The 20883-nt window shown below is 36.4% G+C and overlaps 1 protein-coding gene and 1 pseudogene across 1 annotated transcript in view; both read left to right on the top strand.

The window, feature by feature from the left end:
• The window catches only part of ATP11B (ATPase, class VI, type 11B), a 114563-nt gene extending 95793 nt beyond the window's left edge, over nt 1-18770 (top strand). The window contains exons 28-29 of the mRNA XM_011986161.1: nt 10982-11115; nt 15171-18770. Coding sequence (XP_011841551.1) covers nt 10982-11115; nt 15171-15252 — 216 coding nt within the window. The 3' untranslated portion in view covers nt 15253-18770. The remainder of the gene's footprint in view (nt 1-10981; nt 11116-15170) is intronic.
• On the top strand, nt 2332-2643 carry LOC105543955 (annotated as a pseudogene).
• Nucleotides 18771-20883: the final 2113 nt, after the last annotated feature.

Genomic DNA, 20883 nt, shown 5'->3' with positions numbered 1-20883 from the left:
TTTAAAATTCTTTTTTATTCTCAAGGTTTCTAATCTTTATGTTCATTTGAATTTTAAATTCTTTTTTATTCTCAAGGTTTCTGATCTTTCTGAGTTTTTCTGATCAAATGAATGGCTTTTACAAAGCACCACTTAAATCACCTTTTATAAAACTCCGTAAGTTCATAATATTGAGCCATTTAAAGATTTATTAAACCTTTTAGGTTATTATTAACTTCAACTTTAAAAAATATTCTATTTCAAATTACAATGGTGTAATAATTACAGATGAGTACACAAATGGGTGTTTAAGTGGTAGTCAACTAAATTTTATATTTAAAATGAGAACGAAATTAAAACAAAGATTTACCTTCACTTTTGGCTCAGCCAAATAGGTGTATCACAATTTTATCAGTAGGTGACTTTAAAAACAGTGGCTTTCTATCACATTTTTTAGCATCTAATTATTTAACTCTAAAGCAGAAGGAGAGCTCATTATTTAAAAGCACACTCTGGCCAACTGTTTTTTGTCATATAAAGATAACTTTTATATTGTGAATAATCATATTTTTATGAAATCATATTTTCACATATCATACTGGCTTAAATCAAACCACATTTTTTTAGCAAAGCTAAATTTAAGAATAATGGAGAAAGGAAATCATAAATCAAAGAAATCACTGATTCTGTAATACTCTGATAAAACAGTAAGCTGAACATTCGTCTGTGAAAGGTCACAATGAGAACAGGATGTGGATGAGATGGTCTTTCTGCAAGCCACTCTCCAATCAGGTGGTGTAACAGGTGGGAAAGAACACTGTTCAGAGAGCGGCAGGCCTGAATGCTGATGCTGCAGCTGGTGCTACTCCCAGTGGGTCCTGACCAAGTCACTTAACCTCTGGGCCTGCAGGTTCTTCACCTGTCACATGATCATTTTACATACTGTGGTCTGCTTATTTACCATCAGCATCATAGAAAAACAAAAAGAAGAAATACTGTGCTCAACTAAAAGCCAGGCAGAGAAACAGTTACTCAGATTGAGCAGTGAGTGACCACTAGGTGGGCATTTGTTCATAGCTGCATGGAGAATAAGTGCCCATATACATCTTTCTGCTGATACAGCCTCTGAATTTTGAATGCATCAGTTTTTTAAACTGCATTGAGCAGTATTCCATGGGTGTGATCCATAGTAGCGTAACTGTTTACTCCTGTGATAGAGAGGAAAACTGTATGGATATCAGGTATCTTTAAGAGCTTTTTAATCTTTAATCAAGTTAGTACTTCTTAAGGACAATTAAGGCCAGGCGGTGGCTCACGCCTGTAATCCCAGCACTTTGGGAGGCCAAGGTGGGTGGATCCCTTAAGGTCAAGAGTTCGAGGCCATCCTGGCCAACATGGTGAAACCCCATCTCTATTAAAAATACAAAAATTAGCTGGGCGTGGTGGCAGACACCTGTAATCCCAGCTACTCGAGAGGCTGAGACAAGAGAATCGCTTGAAGCCGGGAGTTGGAGGTTGCAGTGAGCCAAGATCATGCCACTTCACTCCAGCCTGGACAACAGAGTGGGACTTTTTCTTTTTAAAAAAAAAAAAAAAAAAGTACAAAACTATTAACAATTTTCTTTTGAATAAACAAAACTCATTTTGAGTATTTTCCCTTCCCCTCTTCCCCTGTATTTTAAGCAAAGCTATTAAGATATCTTCACATAAACTTACTATACTCTTGAAACCAAAAAATTCTGCTAATTTTTTTTTTATATCAGAAATTCAGCATTACATCTTTCATAGAAATAATTATTGGTCAGTCTTAATCCTGGGAAAATACATAGAGATGAGGCAAAATTGTTTTTTATTCATTAAGGACATTTTCTTGTAATTTAGTAAGATTTAAAATAAGGATGGCTGTGGACACACTTTAAACTTCCTTAGAAGGTCTCTAATACAAATACAGAAAAAGAACTGAAATGTGTATAAATTATTGACCCTCATTAAAAATCTGTTTCAAATTGAGGATTAAATTTATTTTGTTAACAAATAGATCAGGTGAAGCGCTTTGCACACATGCTCAACATTTCTAAGGCCATGAAGTCCAGTTAGAATAGAGAAGTCTTCTGAGAAGGGAAGCAGGAAAGGTGAGAAATTGGACATACCTTTGCAATAAGAACCCTAAATCTTGGTGGCAAGTGAATTTAATAGAAGAAACTGAATTTTATTGAAAGAAATTTTGTTTTAACTTAGCTGTAATATATGTTTAGTTAGAGCTTTGTGCACTGGAAAATCATGGCTTTATTTTGTGTGCTTATGTTCCCCTTAAGAAGTTCCCATTAGGGAAACTGCCCCTTCTCGGGGGTCATGATGGGCAGCAAGATGGCGTCTGCCAGTAGGGCTGTTCAGGTAGTCAAACCACACACTGCATTAGTAAGGTTTCCTGACAGAAGAGACAATCCTAAACCCAATGTATCAGAAGCATTGAGATCAGCAGGGTTACCATCTCACTCTTCTGTAATTTCACAACATTCTAAGGGAAGTAAATCACCAGATTTGCTGATGTATCAGGGTCCACCAGATACTGCAGAAATAATAAAAACATTACCTTAGAAATACAGAAGGAAACTTATGTCTCAAGAAGAAATTGAATTTATCCAACATGGAGGTCCTGAATAACCATGGTGGCTGCTGTGTCATCAGACAATAGAATTGTCTTTACAATAAAGGACTTCCAAAATGACAGATGAGAAACTGTATATTAAACACCTTTAATAAATACTATGAAAAAAATGAAATATAGAAAATTTAGATGGACATTTGCATTTCCTAATTTATGTATCTTGGTCAGCTTCTCCACAAGCTTACCTAATTGTTTATACACTTTATAGTTATTAAAATATACATTTGAAAAAAAAAGTTCCCATTAGCCCTCTTTTGTGACAGTAAATGTGCTGTTCTTTGAACATTTCTTTTGTGCCTCAGATTGTGGACGCCAACTTGTTGCTTTGATTTTAAACCTCTATATGGTGAAGAGTATCGTTCTGTAATATGAGACTTGTTGCTTTTCTGTCCTTCCAGATGGAAGAAGATAAGGGTTCAGTCAGCTCAGCATATGAATTTGCTGAAAGCCAGCACAGAGGGGAGGACAGTAGGCACCTGCTAGCTGAGACTTGCAGCCAGCAGGACAGTTGTTGCGTGCACTAGGTAGTACTGCGCTGGACCTTCCTGGGGACTCATCCGCTAAGTTCTCATGCTTGGGGGGCACGTCATGGGACACCTGACCTGATATTGCCATTTCATTACTGATTCCTTCACTGTTCCTCATATGTTGTTTTGGTTTCGTTGTTTTCCTTTTTTGTGATCTTTACATTTTTCATATGTCCATCCCTGAAAATTTTGTCAATCTCTCTTTAGAGTTCCAAAGATAAATCAGACTTCACCTCACATTCTAAGCTGTAAAGATATTCTCACAACCTATTGTCTTACATTCAAGAAAATACTCCTTTTCGCTTCTCCTTTTGAAAATGTCTTGCTATTTCTGCTTTCTCTGAAATCATTTTCCCCCTTGAAGTTGTAGTTGTGTATCATTTACCCGTCTTAATGTAGTAAGATACTGAATTACTTATCTAAGTCACCTTTTAAGTTGAATGATCAAAGAGTAGGGTGCTTAGACTTAGTACTGAGAAATTTTCTGCTGACTGATATTCAACAAACTTTCCATTCTTTTCATAAATCTTTTGAGACAGGGTCTCATTTCATCGCCCAGGCTAGAGTGCAGTGGCACGATCATGGCTCACTGCAGCTTCAACCTCCCGGGCTCAAGTGGTTCTCCCACCCCAGACCCTGCTCCTGTAGCTGGGACTACAGGTGCATCCCACCATGCCCAGCTAGTTTTTTGTATTGGGTCTCGCCATGTTGCCCACACTGGTCTCAAACCCCTGGGCTCACGCGATCTACCTGCCTCAGCCTCCCAAAGTGCTGGGATATAGGTGTGAACCACCACATCTGGCTCATAAATTTTCATAGTTGTATCTTTTTAATAAAAATTGTTTTAAAAAGGCCGGGCGTGGTGGCTCATGCCTGTAATCCCAGCACTTTGGGGGCTGAGGTAGGTGAATCACGAGGTCAGGAGATTGAGACCATCCTGGCGGACACGTGAAACCCCATCTCTACTAAAAACACAAATCATTAGCTGGATGTGGTGGTGGACGCCTGTAGTCCCAGCTACTTGGGAGGCTGAGGCAGGAGAATGGCGTGAACCTGGGAGGCGGAGCTTGCAGTGAGCTGAGATCGCGCCACTGCATTCCAGCCTGGGTGACAGAGCGAGATTCTGTCTCAAAAAAAAAAAGAAATAAGAACTGATGAGAGCTTGATTTTCTCTTCTCTTGAGGAATAACCCTGACAACATTTCTAGACCTAATTGGGATATGCAGAATATTTTGATTGGTAGTGATTATGGAGGATAAAATTTCCTGCCACTAATAATTGTATTATTTGGACTAATTGCTATTTTATTTATTGTCATTACTAGTCAAGAAAGTGCTGTTGTCTCATATGGGATAAGCAGTGATGAAATTTTGTAAAAAGCGACTTGAAAATTGTAAATCTTTTAACAACACTATAAATCAGACCTTGGAACAGGTAGAATAATTTAAAGAATCTGAACTATTCTATAAGATACAGTTTTTAAATTAGATTAGTGGATTGCCCTACATGAAAAATTAATCAACTCTGTTATTAAATATTAGTTGAAAAGATATTCAAAAGAATTCGGAATTTTTATTTGTTTTGGTATGCTTCATATGATATTTACAGTATATTTCTCTTGCATTGTGCCTTGCTGTAGAAAGATGTTTAGTTTTTTTTAATATGCTCTGATTGAGCTCCAAAGAAAGTTCATGTGAAGGGCTTGCTGCTGCCTACGATTTATGTTATGCCCTGGACAGTCTACAAAGCAGATTATCTACTTGAGACCTGATAATACCAAAACTATAAGATTGTGTCCTCTGTGATAAAAGTTCCCCACACATTCGAGTTCTAGTGGATATTTCATACGATGTGGATCTGGTACTGCTTTGCTTTAATATGTCCATTAAATGTACAGTACAGTTGAGAATTGGGTTCTTAGAATGTTCCCATTAAATAACGGAAGCCTTATTATGGTGACTTTTGCAAAGGAATGATAAATGAATTCTCTTTTACACCCTGTGATGTTAATTTACCCTCTGCATTAAGTTTGGGGATTTTATCATTTTTCACAGGTATTAATTTCTTCCTCACCTAAACTATAAATTCCTGGTCATATGTTGTTATTTATGTAACCAGTAGAGTAAGTACATCATTAAAACAGAAGGCCCTTAGTCCTCTTTCAAACTAGGAATAAGCCAGATTATCAAAATAAATTTACCGAATCAGTATAATTCTCATCATATTTTTCTTTTCTTTTTTGAGATAGAGATAGAGTCTCACTCTGTTGCCCAGGCTGGAGTGCAGAGGCACCATCTCAGCTCACTGCAACCTCCACCTCCTAGGTTCAAGCAGTTCTGCCTCAGCTGACAGACTAGCTGGGATTACACATGCAGCTAATTTTTGTATATTTAGTAGAGACAGGGTTTCGCCTTGTTGGCCAGGCTGGTCTCGAACTCCTGGCCTCAAGTGATTCACCTTCCTTGCCTCCCATAGTTCTGGGATTACAGATGTGAGCCACTGTGCCCAGCCCATATTCTTATTTTCATACTTAAATTTAGGTAATACATACAGAAATCTCCTTCTCTTAAGAAATTCCTAAAAGACTTTATGGAAGTATTTTATAACCATCTTTCTAAGTTGTTTATTTTACTTAGAGGGAAGGAGAGAGGAAAGGGAGTTTAGAAGAGTGAATATGAGCTTGAAGAATGTTTTGGAGAAACAGGCCTTGAGTAAGATATACCAGTTACCCAGATTTCATCACTACATGGCTATCTCCATCACAATTCTGAATTATGAGATGAAGCTTGTTACTTGTTTTAGAAATTTTATGAGTCTTAATCAGATTTGAAAATGTAATATTTGATGACTTGATTTTACATTAAAAAGAAAAACATTTCCTTAAACACAAACCTCCTCTTTTTTCATTTTGTTTTTATAATTAGAGTGGAAAGCTTCTTTCCAAATAACTCCTTTAAGGCCATGCAAGGTGCTCACTTTGATTATATAGTATATAAAACACCTTTCAGGGCAAAAGACCTAGCATGGTTAATTATTTGACAGTTATTATCTAAACTTCAAATAACAAAAACCTTTATTTGATTTGATAGAATGTCATAAGTGTGACTAAAAAATGTTAGAAATGTAAGATATTTTTCTAAAATTTATAAGATTTAAGGAAGGTTGTAAGGTTTCAGGAAAATATTTTGTATAAGCAATAAGAAATATCTGTTTATTGTCATTGACATGAAAATAATGGAAATAAAAGCAGTGAACCAGAGTTTATTTCAAGGGGCAGTTTCTGTGAAGATGAGCATTTTTATTATCTGTGCATAGTCATGTTGAATAGGCATAGTTGTTTTTCGTGACAGCCTTTCTAGCACTAAATTATGTGGTCATTCCTGGGATCAAGTGTGATGGAAAGTGAGGCTTACCAATCACAACTTCTAGTAAATTAAAAGTTACCTGTTGATACCACCAGGTGGGGTCTCACTCCCATTACTATGCTTTTTTTTCTTTTCTATTATCTATAAGTGGTCTCCCAAAAAATGTAATGATTTCCTCTCCTTACTTTGAATGAAATGAGCCCTAAATGGTCAACTCCATTCTCCCTCGCCCAATTATACTGGCAACTATGGCTATATAAGTACTCTGGCCGAGCTCTCAGTTCCTGAATATTGAGATCAAAGATATATATATGGGAAAGTAGTAGAGCTTAGAGGTTTGCTAGAGAACAGTATAACATTTTCTATAGATAGCTTTACAGAAACACAGCCAACATTCAGCATTTTAACAGCAGCTGAGGCTGGCCACAGTGGCTCATGCTCGTAGTCCTAGCACTTTGGGAGGCTGAGGTGGGCGGATTGTCTGAGCTCAGAAGATTGAGACCAGCCTGGACAACATGGTGAAACCTCATCTCTACTAAAATACAAAAAATTAGCTTGGCATGGTGGTGCGTGTCTGTAGTCCCAGCTACTCAGGAGGTTGAGACATGAGAATTGCTTGAACCCAGGAGGCGGAGGTTGCAGTGAGCCGAGATCGCACCACTGTACTCCAGCCTGGACAACAGAGTGAGACTCGGTCTCAGAAAAAACAAGCAGCTGAGTTCTTTTTTTTTTCTTTAGAGAAAAAAGGAAACATATACATACAAACTATATATACACATATATAAGTTCAAAAAGTGACCTGAAGAAGTCATTTCTTAAAATTTTTGACATTTCAAGATGTTTACCTTCTCTGTTGGGATGTCTATATTTTAATAACTGTCCTTCAGTTTTAAAGCGAAGGATGGCCAGGCTCAGTAGCTCACCCCTGTAATGCCAGCACTTTGAGGGGCTGAAGTGGGAGGACCACTGGAGGCCAGGAGTTTGAGACCAGCCTGGGCAGTATAGTAAGACCCTGTCTCTACTAAAATTAAAAATTAGCCTGACATGATGACGCACACTTGTAGTAGCCACCCAGGAGGCCGAGGTGGAAGGATTGCTTGAGCCCAGGAGGTTGAGACTGCAGTGAGCTATGATCGGTTGTGCTACTGCACTCCAGCCTGGATGACAGAGCAAGACCCTGTCTCTAAAAATAATAAAAATAAAGTGAAAGGTGATGAATGCAAAGCAAGATGATTATGTAAGGTCAGATCCAGACCAAGGCAGTGTCTTGCATATATATGGATACTCAAGCGCTGGCTACCTTCTGGGTGTCATCTCGATGAATTTCTCCTCAGTTTGGTTGAGCACCAGCTTTGAGCACAGCACATGTTGTTAAACTAAAAAGTGTCAGACAAGATCCTTGCTCTTTTGAGTTTCTGGTTTAGTTCTCCCCAAGTAAATGTGGTAAAGGACCAGTTTGTTATTTTCTTGTTTTGTTTTAATTTCCAGTTTATCTTGAGCCAGTGCTTTTACAAATACAATAAAAATGAATTACAGGAAAATGAAATCTAAAAGATATATAAAATAAGCCCAAATTTTTAAATGATTGAATTTAACAGTTATAAACATAGTTTGTCCAACTGCTGTAAAAATTTCTAAGCTCTTATTCTTACAGATTACAAATGCTTATTTCTTCATGGACCGGTAATAGTGTTTATGGATCAGCATTGATCCATGGACCACACTTTGAGTCACAACTTGTCTTTTTGCAGGGGGACAGTACCACTCCCTTACATTTAGGCTAAGCTTGTGCTGAATACATACCACACTGCTGCCCACACACAGCCACTCTTTCTCCTCCCTCAGCCTAGAATATCTCTTCTCCGCCATCTCCTGCTGTATTGAAATGCCCCCCGAGTCCTTTAAGATGTATTTTAAATGCCACCTTTTTCATCAAATCTTCATGCTCTCCCACCACTACCACTAACAGCAACTGGGTTTGAGCTTTCCCTCCTATTTTCTGAGTAGTCTGCCTCTTACAATCATAAGGCAGAATAGTGACGTGGTAAAGGGGTTTGGGCTCTGCAAGCAAAGAAACCAAGATTCAAGCCCCGGATTAAGTGGGTGACGTTGAACAAATTCTTAACTGTTTCCTCCTCTTTAAACTGGGGATGGTCATGACGCCTATTCCTAAGGGCTATTTAAGTTTTCAGTGAGACAATCCGTGAGAAGCATCTTATATAGTCACTGGGGCATACGTGGTGAGCACTCCACTAATGTAACTGCTGTTGGTATGTCTTCCTGACTTGTCGTCTCTCCCACCTTCTTCCTTCCTTTTAGCTCACCTGATTGAGCGCAGGGTTACTATCCCCTGTGGAAACTGGCACAGTACCTTGCTCAATCAATAGAAGTTTAAGTGCTTGTGCCAATTAAGTGATACAAATAAGCAGTGAAATAGAATCAGAAAAAGAGATGACTCATAGTTGGAGAGGTGAGGGAAGTTCGATGGAGACGGTGGGGTTTAAGCTGAACCCTGGTGTAGGGGTCAGCATTTGGACCCTGATTGATAGCAGGCCCTGACACATGCCCACGGGCAGGGAACACGTCCTGGTTGGCTGGAGTGGATACTGCACCAGAGCATTGGGAAGCAGAGCAGGAAAGGCAGCCTTGGGTCAGGCTGTAAAAGGCCTTCAAGGCTTCATGGGGTGTGGGGCTTTATCCTTTGAGCATGTAAGAGCCCCGGAGTCTGGGTTGCTACAAGGGGTAAATTTGAGATTGGGGAAACTGGAGTCCAGTGACCCAAAGAGGACACTGGAAAACTCATGAAATCCTGTTACCTAAACCAGCATTTCCTAAACTATTCCTCTGAATATGAATGATCCTCCTGGTGTTGCTTAATGTTTCCTGGTTGGTGGGGTGGAAGTGTATGGTTTCTCCCACTAAGAAAATGAGTGGGAGAATTACGATATCTCAGGCTTCCCCCATGGAGATGACCATGTATCCTAACTTGACAGTCCTCTACTTTAAAAGTCTGTTTAGAACTTTGTTAAATTAGTGTTTCCCAAATTTAATTGAACACAGCCCTTTTTTTCATGAAATGTATGTAAATAGCTCACAAAACAGTTTAAGAAACAGTGCCCTACACAATTCTAAACCAAGAGTATTGTAATGAAAGAACAAGTAAAGTTTAGCTCTTTCTCAGTGCTTAGCTGATCCTAGGACACTGTCATCAGGCAGTTGCCAGATAAGAACCACGTTGTTTCACACTGGGTGGTGTCGAATCTTCTGAGCATGCATCTTGCAGGACGTCAGCAGTTGCTTACGTTCAGAATGCCAGGTTTCTGTTCCACCATGTCCGTCTCTTCTGTTCATTGTGAGCATCTCCACAAACATCCTCTATTGCCAATGCCTGCACCCAGCACGTGGTGACTCCCAACCTTCGTGGAAGTGCAACCCTGTATTTATTCTCCTCTATCCTCAAAAGATGTGTTATGCAGGATGTTATATATGTAAAAGACAGTGAATTGAAATAAGGTGTTTTTTTTTAAAACAACAGCCCTTGAAAAATTTCGGAGCATCCTTAACAAACAAAACCAGGGTTGGGATTCATCGATTTACGTGGTCATACCATCTTTCTCCCTCATTTTTGCTCAGTTAAAATTGTTAGTAGTGTGGAATAAAATTATCTTGCTGAGCTATTTATGCCTGAATCAACATAAATCTTGCATACTTTCAGAAAGTAATTCAGTTTCAAATCTTGATAGTACTACTTATTCACTTGTTTAATAAATTGTAATCTGTGTGATGTCAGCTAACTGTAAAAAAGCAGGATGAGCTGATGATGGGATGATTGCCACTTCAAAGTTTTTAGCAATTTATGATAAATGATGCTTTTTTCAAAGATAAGTATGGAGTGGCTATCTGTAGAGTGCTTAGAACCTGGCACATAGTAAAGCATACGTAAAGTGTTTGCTGCCATTGTTGTTGTTATTGAAGATTGGGGTGAGGCCCTGCCTGGTTGTTATTTCCCAGTCTTCAAGATAGTTCATACTCCACTTTTCTCAATTGTTAGACATTTTTCATTGAAATTGCAGGAGCATTTTACCTAAAGAAAAACTCCATGCAGAATTGGAATTCATTACATTCCTGAGTGGTTGATGGAAATCATTTTGACCATAATAAATGATTAAAATAAAACATTAAAAGTAGATTTAAATAATATCCAGCTTCTTAATTTATGTAATTATTTTACTAGACCTCTAATTTAGGATACAAGGCTTTAAAATAATTTTGGATGGTTATACTCTAGTAAATTAAAGCCTTTCATATGTTTCCCATATTATAGAAAAACATGTAAGTTTATATATATTACCTTTGATTTGAAAGTGCTTGTTGTAATTTTCTAATGCTCTTTAGAAGTCCAGATCTTTAAATAACTAATGTTTTCTGCTTCGCCTCTGCAGCTTACTGAAACAAATGCAGGTATCAAGTGCTTGGACTCCATGTGCTGTTTCCCGGAAGGAGAAGCAGCGTGCGCATCTGTTGGAAGAATGCTGGAACGAGTTATAGGAAGATGTAGTCCGACCCACATCAGCAGGTGTGAAATATCTCTAAGTAGCCTTTGCTGCAAATGAGTATCCTATCTGGAACAGGATGAACCTGCAGCTCTAGATACCTAATAAATCAGCAGCTGGTTTTACCAACTGAAGCAGGAAGTCTGCTATTTATTAGCATTCCTTGGTGGTAGATTTCACTTTGTGGCTTTGGGGTAAGGGGCTTTTTCACTCACAAAGGAAGAGAAAGCACCTTTGAAGAGACTTCATCTAATGAACAAAACATTTTGTCTCATAGTCTTTCTAAAATGTGCTGAGTAGGAGTGTGTATATGGTACTCTTTCATGGTTTGTATAACTTTCTTTTTTAAATTATACATATACTATTTCCTTTTCATTATTTTTAAAATTTTTTTTGCTTTTTGTCTTTACAAAATAATCTCAACATAACAGTGAAGTCAAAGGCTTTCCTTTTCTTACTCTGTATGTATATTTTCCAGTTGCTTATTTGAGGCTTTGAGGTATTTATAAACACAAAAGGCTGTATTTCTGCTCCCCTACATCTTCTTATGTCTGTAATGAAGTTTTGAAATGAGTCATGATTTTTAAGTTTCTTTTGCTTGGTATTTATTGTCTAATTAAAAGTGTATGAGTTAGAACAGGCTCTTTAAATTATGGAGTAAAAGAATCTTAGCATTTTTGTCCCCTTCTAAATCTATTTCTTGATTGAGGTTTATCACCATGCCTGCTGTTGTGCACCATAACAACAACAACAACAAAAACCACCTTTTGGTAAATACCATTTAAAATTCATTGAAACGTGCAATGAATTTATTTATTCATACATGTCCCCAAGAGTTATATCACTATTTAGAGGATGTTAGGGGGTAGAAAGCGCTTTTTCCACCCTTGGTGTTCTTTAGGTGAATGATACCATATTCTCAAAATCAGTGCAGCAGTACACGGTATGCATGGAGGGTACAAATGGGCAGGGAGAGATGTTGGTTCCCATTGTCCCAAATGTGCTACATGAATATTAGCACTTTCTACATGTGCCAGGGCTTGGAAAAGGTTGGAAATTACCCCAGGAACAGGTTATAAAGAGTGAAGAAGGCACTACTCCTATCTACTGGAAAAAGGATATTTATTATTTGGTTAGCTTTATGTTTTTAAAAAAAAAAGAGTATGATATCATTCATCTATTATAAAATTCAGGTAACTTTTACTGGTGAACTTATTAGTTCCTCACTTTAGCTTTAGCTTAGCCATGCCTTTATGTTACAATTGAATTTATAAATAGCATTCTTATGTTAACATATGTCTGTGGTTTCAATCCCCATTTATTCTGACTTGATTATAACATGTGATCTGAAATATTTCCATAATGCTGTGATATCATTTTGTAGTAATTTCATTTCATGTAGAAGGATGAGCACTTAAACTCTGGGACTTTGTTATGATTCACATAATTGTATTATAAAATGTGGCTCTGTCATGTACCTAGGCCAGCAAGTTTCCCAAAGGAAGTTCTAAAAGAGCTTGATTTATAATATTATTTTACCTAATAACACAGCTTCATTGCACAGAATGAAGATAGGAGTTAGACCAAGATACAATAGAACCTCTACAGAATTTTTTCAACTTCTGTTTCAATGAGAATTTCTCTTTAATGACAATATATGTTTTTGTTAATGATTTTTTTAAACTAGAATTAATTTTAAATGAGCCCCCAATTTTTTCTGCTCTCTCTCTGTATGTATATCCATTTTCTTGATATCAATTATGTAGGTAATATACCCCCTTTATTCTTTACATAGCCATTTTGATGCGGCATTACCTCTTTGGAACCTGCCCCAGGAGTTATTGAATTTACTTTGACATGTAGCTATTATCATCTATACTTCTTTTCACTTAAAATTGTGCCACATTCTTTTTTCTGAATTTTTTTATTCTCCTAATAAAATGTTCAACTTAGTAATTAATATCATATTTGACAGACTATAAATGCCCTTCCAGTTTTCTCCAACATCACAGGTTATATTATTGGTTACTATTATTTTCTTAGCTTTTTTCTCATGTGAACAATCTAGAAAGTCTTTTCAGACCTGTTCATTCTTTTCTAGGGGATAAAGTCATATAACAACACCAAGCTACCTGGTGCTTTTCAAGGGCTATGTGAAAATTGCCATAGATGCATTAAGATTATATTTAAACTTTCAAAGTCATTTTGATATGTAGAGTTCTGGTTTTGTTTTTTACATATAATTGTATTTGTGAAATGTGTTGGGCATTTCCATTGTGACTTTAGAGCAGCATCTATTCTACATTTCTATTTCATGTCTAGGAGGTAGGCAAGGCTGAGACTGCCATTACGAGATGTGGAAGCCCTTGGCTGTGTGTTCCATTAACATATTAAACTCAAAGAGTAATGGGCATCACTTGAGAAATGCCACCAGTATTTTTTATATGACAGATTTCTTTGGTGATTACATTTTTACCATGCAGGCACAAAAATTGACTTACATTTTATTAATTGGTGTTGTCAGTGAAGTATCCCATATTGCAAGCTTAGTTTCAAAGGGAGCATCATGGTGCTATATAAAGGATATGCCATGTTGCACCCTAAAGAGCTGGATTTTAGCAATAAAAGATTTTCTGTTCCTATTATTACTAATAGTTAAGTTACTTTATCCTAATCAAAACTATATTCTAAATAGTAAGTAATACATAGTTCAAGTGTTTAATGTTCTGTCAAAAATTATATTTAACATATGAATGCACAATGTGTGCTTTGAAAAAAAAATTAAAAAGGAGACATTACCTAATAAGATTCTGGGGTATAAGCAATGTGGAAAGAAGAAAAACTAATAAAAAGTATGGCAGTTTGGAATTGGACATCTGACTCCAGATAACTGGGATATTGATAGCTGTTATAGTTAAAAGTTACAGTTAAAAGCATACTTTTCCCCTGTAAATATTTACTGTTAAAGAAATTTTCATCTTCTCGTTTTATTCATTTATTCTACAAACACTGGGTGCCTAATATATGTCAGACACAGTTCTAGATGCTAGGCAGACAGTAGTGAACTAGTCCTTCCCTAACCTAAAGTAGATACTGTTCCAGCTTTTCTAGAAACTAGTCGAATTAAAGTTGAGCTACATACAAACTTAGCATCTCTGGGAAAAAGAAAATATTTGACAAAGGTGAATTGGGGCCATTTTTAATGCTCGTCTCTTCCTGTAACGTCTCTGTTTAGGGAAGGTGGGAACCCTGGAAAAAGTTACATAAAATGTATTTATTGTTAAATGTGTTTAGTCTCGTAAGAAAAGCAACCTTTCACTTGGCAGTCCTAACATTGTCCTTGAACTAGGTTAGTCTATTTTAAGCATGGCAGGCTACTTTTGGTCTTGAGTTATTTTAGCTTAAATTAACTCAAGCTAATTTAAGTTTACAGCTGCACATAAAGTATTATGTAATGAATTGCTTTAGGGCCTTATCATTCAGACACCAGTTAACTTTTCCAGACCAGTAGAGGATTGTTTGTTCTTAGTTAAGTGAAAACACTAGTGACCTACAGGTGTCTTTGATGTCTTTTGAATACATCATTCACTACATTCAAGCTAATTATGCTGAAGTCTTTAGAATAGGATTTATAGCTGAAATGAAATGATCAATAATAGGAACATACTACTGTTTCATTCCAAAGCCTTTGGTAAGTGGGATTTGGGTTTGTTTTTGTAAACTGAACTTTTCAGTAAAACTGAATGTGCATAACTCTTAATAACATACTTCTTATTGAATTGTTAAGACTTTAAAAAGCATCCCATGCTTTACTACATATAGAAACTGTTTTAATGCTAATGAATGTTTGAATTTTGGCTAATATTTTTATATGATGACTAGAGCATTATTTTTCCCAAGTTTTTATATAATATAAATAGAAAGTTTGGGCATTCAATACTAGTATGAAGAACCTCTCTTTAGCATTTAATTGAATCAATCAGTGATTGCATTTGGGTCCTAAGTTTTAGAGTAAATTTTTTTCTCAATTAAAACATAGGTCCTGGTGAGCCAAACTTTTCTCTTATTGTTACTTTAGATCATGGAGTGCATCGGATCCTTTCTATACCAACGACAGGAGCATCTTGACTCTCTCCACAATGGACTCATCTACTTGTTAAAGGGGCTGTAGTACTTTGTGGGAGCCATTTCACCTCCTTTCCTAAAATTCAGTGTGATCACCCTGTTAATGGCCACACTAGCTCTGAAATTAATTTCCGAAATCTTTGTAACAGTTCACACCCACTCCGAGTTACGATGGCAGACAAACAGAAAGCATTAATACAAGCCCCTCCTAACACCCTTAATTTGAATCTGAACATGTTAAAATTGGAGAATAAAGAGACATTTTTCATCTCTTTGTCTGGTTTGTCCCTTGTGCCTATGGGACTCCTAATGGCATTTCAGTCTGTTGCTGAGGCCATTATATTTTAATATAAATGTAGAAAAAAGAGATAAATCTTAGTAACGTGTATTTTTTAGTATTAGCTTGATTATTGACTCTTCTATTTAAATCTGCTTCTGTAAATTATGCTGAAAGTTTGCCTTGAGAACTCTATTTTTTTATTAGAGTTATATTGAAACTTTTCATGGGAAAAGTTAATGTGAATACTGAGGAATTTTGGTCCCTCAGTGACCTGTGTTGTTAATTCATTAGTGCATTCTGAGTTCCACAGAGCAAATTAGGAGAATCATTTCCAACCATTATTTACTGCAGTATGGATACCAATTCCTCTAACTGTACTGTAACACAGCCTGTAAAGTTAGCCATATAAATGCAAGGGTGTATCAAATATACAAATCAGGAATCAGGTCTGTTCACCGAACTTCAAATTGATGTTTACTAATATTTTTGTGACAGAGTATGAAGACCCTATAGTGGGTAAATTAGATACCGTTAACATATTATTAATTTAATGTCTTTATCATTGGATCTTTTGCATGCTGTAATCTGGTTAACACATTTAAATTTGCTTTTTTTCCTCTTTACCCGAAGGCTCTGTGTATAGTATTTCATGGCATTGTTGTAAAGTTTAACTATATCAATAAAAAGTTTGGACAGTATTTAAATATTGCAAATATGTTTAATTATACAAATCAGAATAGCATGGGTAATTAAATCAATAAAAAGAGAAGAGCCTCTTTCTGCGACCAACTTACAATTGCTCTTCCCCTTGTAAGCTAGATTTTAGAATAAAGGGTTTCAGTTAATAATCTTATTTTCAGGTTATGTTATCTAAGTTATAGCACACTACCACAATACAGTGGGTTCTGCCAGTGTCCCAGTGCAAGGCATATTTTCAGGTGTGGCTATGGAATGTAAATTGTTAAAGTTTAAAATGCTAAACTTGTATCAGGTAACATTAGCAATAAATTACAATGCTAAGAATGATTAATCGGATAGATGTTACTGTAATTAACTCATTGCACTTCAAAACCTAACTTCCATCCTGAATTTATCAAGTAGTTCTGTATTGTCATTTGTTTTTGTTTTGTTGAAATGTTATCTTAAGATTTAGAAGTGATTATTAGCTTAAGAATTATTTATTACCCAGCTCTAAGCAAATAATGATTGTATACATATTAAGAAAATGGTTAAATGCGGTTTTACCAAGTTTTCCCTTGAAAATGTCATTCTTTTATGGAGATTTATTGTGCAACCCTAAGCTTCCTTGCCATTTCATGAATATAAGGCTTCTAGAATGGGGCTGGCAGGGAAAAGAATGGTTGAGACAAAAATTAAGACTTTATCTTTGTTTGCTTGTAAACTATTTTCTTGTTAATGTAACATTTGTCTGTTCCAGTGATGTAAGGATATTAAGTTATTAAGCTAAATATTAATTTTCAAAAACAGTCCTTCTTTAACTTAAGATATTCCATAGTTGGATTTAGGAAGATCTGTTATTCTGGAAATACTTTAAAAGAATAATACACTGTACAGTGTCTGCATTCACTAATTCATGTTCCAGAAAAGGAATACTGCAGATATACTCAGTAGAGTACTTTAGTGGAGGATATGGAAATTTGCTTATAAAGTCTCTTATAAAACGTACATATAACAAAATGACATTCAATAGGCCTGCATTACATTTACATGACAGTGTTTATTTGCCATCAAATAAACTGAGTACTGACACTAGACAAAGACTCCAAAGTCATAAAGTAGCCTATGACCAACTGCAGCAAGACAGGAGGTCAGCTCGCCTAGAATGGTGCTTAAAGTGTGATTGATGTAATTTTCTGTACTCACCATTCGAAGTTAGTTAAGGAGAACTTTATTTTTTTAAAAAAAAAAAGTAAATGGCATCCACTAGTGTGCTCATCCTGAACTGTTACCCCAAATCCACTCCGTTTTTAAAGCAAACTTATCTTGATTTTAAGAAGAGTTTTCTATTTAAGAAAGTAACAATGCAGTCTACAAGCTTTCAGTAGTTTTCTAGTGCTATATTCATCTTGTAAAACTCTTACTACGTAACCAGTAATCACAAGGAAAGTGTCCCCTTTGCGTATTTCTTTAAAATTCTTTGGAAAGTATGATGTTGATAATTAACCCTTATCTGCCAAAAGCAGAGCAAAATGCTGAATATGTTATTGCTAGTTAATCAGTGGTCTCAAATCGATTTGCCTCCTTTTGCCTTCCTTTGCCTCGTCTGAGGGCTGTAAGCCTGAAGATAGTGGCAAGCACCAAGTCAGTTTCCAAAATTGCCCCTCAGCTAAGGCTTTAAGTGACTCAGCACCCTGCCTCAGCTTTAGCAGGCATAGGCTCACCCTGGGCGGAGCAAAGTATGGGCCAGGGAGAACTACAGCTACAAAGACCTGCTGTTGGGTTGAGAAAAGGGGAGAATCTATGGTCTGAATTTTCTAACCGTCCTCTTTCTTGGATCTAAAGCTCATAATATACAAAGGCTTCCAGAGCTGAGCCCCGCCCAGGCAGTGTCCTGAACAGGAGACTACACAGAGGCAAATCAGCCTTAGGGAACACTTGCATTCTGCCCTACGGTTAGTGCCAGGACTGAGGCCGTTTCTACTGCAGAAGATTGTGAGATTGAACTTACCTGAGAGCTGGAGACTCCTGAGAAGCAGGAGTCAAGGCCACTAGAAAATTGACAGTTAAGAGCCAAAAGTTTTTAAAATATGCTACTCTGAAAATCGCTGTAGGAAAAGGGAGAATCTTCCATGTTGGTGTTTTTCCTGTAAAGATCGGTTTAGGGTATGATATTGGGCAGGTATTAATAAAAATAGCACACCAAAGAGTTCTGTAAAACATGTTTTATTGATTTTGGTCCCCACTTACATTCTATTTCTAGGAGTTACCTATTTTCATATAAGTAAAACATTATTAAAGTGCTGTTTTATGTGAAATAACTTGAATGTTGTTCCTATAAAAAATAGTTCATAACTAATACATTTGTAATAATGGTAATTGTTAGATTTTTATGAGGAATGAGTATCTGGAAATACTGTAGCAATACTTTTAGTTTAAAATTTTGGACCTGAGACACTGTGGCTGTCTAATGTAATCCTTTAAAATTTCTCTGCATTGTCAGTAAATATAGTATATTATTGTACAGCTCTTAGTAATTTTTTAAAGTTTATGAAGTTATATTTATCAAATAAAAATTTTCCTATATAATTAAAAGTGTTCCTTTATTTAAGCATTTTAAGCCTCTCTCTGTTTATCACAACCTTCACTGCCAAACTTGTTTGAAGTTAAATTTTACTGTATTTACCCTTCATTATAGGACAGGGATATCATTTATGCCTTTCACTGACTGCAGTTTTTCAAAATGTAGTTCTTACCCAGCTTTTATAGATCATCAGTACAACTCCTGGAAAAGACTCTGATAAGAATGCGCCAGCTGTAAAGACCAGCATACCTCAACTAGACTAGAAATTGCATCATTCCTGAAAAGCCAGCCAAGAGCACTTGGGAATTTGGAAATGCCCTGGTTCACAGAAAATATGTGCTTTTTAAAAAAATATAACTGATGATAGAATGTATACTTCCCTATAAAATATTCCCGTTTCCTGACACCCAGTTATTTTCACTGCTTCCTCGGTTGCCAGTTAGAACAGACATAATTGTCTAATCTACATCTGCGTAAAAAGTTAAGCTGTTGTCTTTGCCCAGCTGTTAGTATTTGCAAAGGATGACAATGCATGATTTATATAATGTAATGTATTTTTGAGATGTAATAAGAATATGATCCTAGACAAATCAGTTTAGGCATCTGTTTTTATATTTAAAAGGAGTGTTTGGACTATTTTTAGGACGACTACTGTCTTTAACTTCTAATATACAAGTAGAACATGATGAATAATGAACAAGAAATTTAGGACAAAAAAATTGGAAGCATTTCACTGGAAAATTAGTGAATTCAAAAATTCAAGTTTTATATTGAAGAGCTGACTGACTCAAAGGAAAGGCTATTGTAAATGGAGATAAGTCACCACACCTCTCTATGAACAGCCCGAGAACCCTGTGATAAATCAGATTTTTAAATACTAATTTAAGGTAAAATGGTTTGTATTCAGATATAATTTGTACACAGTAAAATGTATAGATTTTAGGATTATAGTTACTCACTTTTGATAAATCTCTACACCCATGTAACCCTTACCCCAAACCAGGTTAAAAATCCTTCAGTCATTCCTCAAGGTTCCCTTGTGCCTCTTGCAGTGAATTTATTCCCCTCTTGGTCCTGTCCCAGCAACCATTTTCTGATTCCTGTTGTCATAGATTAGTTTTGCCTAATCTTGAATTTTATGTAAATGACAGCACAGTGTGTCACTTTTGTGTCCAGCGTTGTTGCTCAGCGTGTCTGAGAGACTCATCTATGTTGTGCCAGGACCCATGGTTTTCTTTCTGCTACTCAGTAGTGTTTCATTGCATGAATGTACCATAATTGGTCCTTTCTCCTCTTTATGGACATGTGTTTTTTTACAGTTTGGGGCTATTGTTTAATAAAGTTATTATGAACATTCTTTGTGGACTTATGTTTTCACTTCTTTTGTGAAATAACTAGGAGTAGAATTGCAGGGTCACAGGGTAGGTTTATAAGAAACTATCAAAAAGTTTTCCACAGTGGCTATATGTACTATTTTACACTCCCACCAGCAACTATGAGAGTTCCAGTTGCCAACATTTGGTGGTGTCTTTTTAATTTTAGCCATTCTAATAAAGTGTCTCACTCTGGTTATTTGCATGATGATGTTTAATCCTCTTCATATGCTCACTGGTGATTTATGATTTTTTCAAAATGTCTGTTCAAGTCTGGCCATTTTTTCATTAGGCTACTTTTCTTGTTACTGAATGGTAGGAATCTTTAAGGTAAGGATATAAGTCCTTTGTCTTATGTATGTATTGCTAGCATTTTCCCCCAGTTTGTGGCTTGCCTATTTATTTTCTTACTTGTCACTCTGGGGAGCAGAAGCGTTTTATTTTGATGAAGTCCAATTTTTTTTTCCTTTTATAGTTAGGTGCTTTTCATGACTTCAAACTCTGTCAGCCCCAAGGTCATGAGGAAATTTTCCCGTGTTTTCTTCTGAAAGCATTAGTCTTAACTTCTTTTATGTTTAGGTCAAAGATATCTCAAATTCATTTGAGTGTGATGCAAGGCGGCAAGGAATGAGGATCGTCCTTCCCCGCTACTCCCCCCACCCCTGACAAGGTTATCTGGTTTAACCCCATTTCTTTAAAATATTCTCCTTCTCCATTGAATTGGTATGGTGCCTCTGTTTAAAATGAATTG

The sequence above is a fragment of the Mandrillus leucophaeus genome, unplaced genomic scaffold, assembly GCF_000951045.1.
Source record: "Mandrillus leucophaeus isolate KB7577 unplaced genomic scaffold, Mleu.le_1.0 Scaffold295, whole genome shotgun sequence".
NCBI classification, from domain to species: domain Eukaryota; kingdom Metazoa; phylum Chordata; class Mammalia; order Primates; family Cercopithecidae; genus Mandrillus; species Mandrillus leucophaeus.
The sequence above is the reverse complement of the archived record's forward strand: the minus strand, read 5'-3'. Positions and strand labels throughout refer to the sequence as shown.